Source organism: Penaeus vannamei, chromosome 22, assembly GCF_042767895.1.
Source record: "Penaeus vannamei isolate JL-2024 chromosome 22, ASM4276789v1, whole genome shotgun sequence".
In the NCBI taxonomy this organism is placed as follows: Eukaryota; Metazoa; Arthropoda; class Malacostraca; order Decapoda; family Penaeidae; genus Penaeus; species Penaeus vannamei.
In genome coordinates, this window is record NC_091570.1 from 38,576,151 (window position 1) to 38,578,650 (window position 2,500).

Below are 2,500 nucleotides of genomic sequence, written 5' to 3' on the forward strand. Positions count from 1 at the left end.
GGACCCGAGACATAGTCCTCACACGTGGCTTTTAATGCGTCGTAATAACGTTCGCAAAGGACCTTTTCCAGTCCCGTATCGCCGGCGTATCATTTCGAAAGACGCCACGAAAAGACGCGTTGTAACATCTGTTCTACCGACGCAGGATCCGAGGAGAGCGAGCCGAAGCAGAAGAAAAGCAGGAGACAGGAAACACCAGGAAAAGTAGAGGAAAAGCAGAAGACGAACCGCCAGGAAGCAGGAACATGCCCCGAGCACGCTGCAGCAACGAACTCAACGCCATCCATTCAACGGCGACAAGGCGGGACGAGCGGTGAGTGTGGCGTCGGCTGTTTCATGCAGCTTTGGTGTGTGTGTGTTTTTGTGCTTGTGCTTGCGTATGTTTGTGCTTGTGTTGCGTTTGTGTATGTTTGTGCATGTGTTGCGTTTGTGTATGTTTGTGCTTGTGTTGCGTTTGTGTATGTTTGTGCTCCTGTTGTGTTTGTGCTTGTGTTTATTGATGTGTATGTGTTTTGATCTTGTGTTTGTGTATGTTTGTGCTTATGTTTGCGTTTGTTTTTGCTTGTGTTGTGTTTGGGTGTTTTTGTGCTTGTACTTGTGTTTGTGTATGTGCTTGTGTTGTGTTTGTGCTTGTGTTTATTGATGTGTATGTGTTTTGATCTTGTGTTTGTGTATGTTTGTGTTTGTTTATGTTTGTGCTTGTTTGTTTATGTTTGTGCTTGTGCTTGTTTATGTTTGTGCTTGTGTTTGTGTCTGTATTTGTGCTTGCATTTGCGTTTGTGTCCGTGCTCGCGTTTGTGCATGACCTTACTAGCCTCACACCTTGTGTTTGGAAATTATACACACGTAAAGGGAAACACAGAAATAAACATACGGAACGATACACCAGCTTTGCAGGCTTTACGAAAATCTCGAAAACGGAACAATCATCCATCCAAAAACACATGAATAAGGAGAAACAAACAAACAAACAAACACGATCGACTTCATAAACTAAAGTGAAGTAACGAACACTTCCGTTGCAAAGAAAGAAAACAAGTGCCGCGCTAGTAAAAACAAACAAATAAACAAACAAACAAACACGGTGTCGACTACCCTAACACAACTCCCGGTACAAAACAAACAGATAAATGAACAAACTAATTCATGTAGAAAAGGTATTTTCTGACGAAGGTAGAATCGAAACCGGCCAAATACATCTCTTGTACTGTGAAGATATCCACTCTCATCCATACCTTTTCTACATGAATACGGTCCAAATTCCTTTAAAACAAGAAGAAAATCAACCCCCCCCACACCTGCAACAGCGCGCAATTGCAGCTGTTGAATCCTGTCCTGCGTAACGAAGGCAGGTTAAGGAACAGGAGGGTAACAGAGCAGCAACTTCAACACGTGTGAGTTATGAGAAATTGTCTTCCCGGAGGTCGACCTTCAGCGGGCAATGGGGTGTGACGGCGTTCAGTGACTCCCGCGTTCCTCCTCTCGCTGTATGGATGCATAGGTCACTGGTTTGTTGCACTGTAGGGCTGTAGGTCACTGGTTTGTTGCACTGTAGGGTTGTATGTCACTGTGTTGCACTGTAGGGCTGTATGTGACTATCTTGTTGCACTATATGGCTGTATATCACTGGTTTGTTGTACTGTAGGGCTGTATGTCGCTGGTTTGTTGCACTGTAGGGCTGTAGGTCACTGGTTTGTTGCACTGTATGGCTGTATGTCACTGGTTTGTTGTATTGTATGGATGTATCTGTCTTGCTGCACTGTATGGATGTATGTCACAGACTTCTTGCACTGTATGGTTGTTTGTCACTGTCTTGCTGCACCGTAGGACTGTATGTCACTGTCTTGCCGTCCTGTATGGCTGTATGTCACTGGTTTGTTGCACTGTATGGCTGTAGGTCACTGGTTTGTTGCACTGTAGGGCTGTAGGTCACTGGTTTGTTGCACAGTAGGGTTATAAGTCACTGGTTTGTCCTGTATGGATGTATGTGACTGTCTTGTTGCACTGTATGGCTGTATGTCACTGGTTTGTTGCACAGTAGGGCTGTATGCCACTGTCTTGCACTGTATGGCTGTATATCACTGGTTTGTACTGTCTGGATGTATGTGACTGTCTTGTTGCACCGTATGGTTGTATGTCACTGGTTTGTTGCACTGTATGGCTGTATGTCACTGGTTTGTTGCACTGTATGGCTGTATGTCACTGGTTTGTTGTATTGTATGGATGTATCTGTCTTGCTGCACTGTATGGATGTATGTCACAGACTTCTTGCACTGTATGGTTGTTTGTCACTGTCTTGCTGCACCGTAGGACTGTATGTCACTGTCTTACCGTCCTGTATGGCTGTATGTCACAGGCTTCTTGCCCTGTCATGCACTCCATGACTGTGTATCAATCTCTTGTCGCGCTGTCACTGTTTTTTTGCACTGCACTTACTAACTGTACGGTATGATTGCGTAAGACATTTTCGTATTGTAAAGTATGCTTATTTACGTCTTTG

The 2,500-nt window shown here is 44.5% G+C and overlaps 1 protein-coding gene across 1 annotated transcript in view; it reads left to right on the top strand.

Annotated features, from left to right (window-relative positions):
- Hdc (histidine decarboxylase) overlaps positions 1–2,500 on the top strand; it is a 125,084-nt gene that overhangs the window by 41,009 nt on the left and 81,575 nt on the right. The window contains exon 2 of the mRNA XM_070136955.1: positions 146–313. Within this exon, the coding sequence (XP_069993056.1) occupies positions 246–313 (68 nt within the window). The 5' untranslated portion in view covers positions 146–245. The remainder of the gene's footprint in view (positions 1–145; positions 314–2,500) is intronic.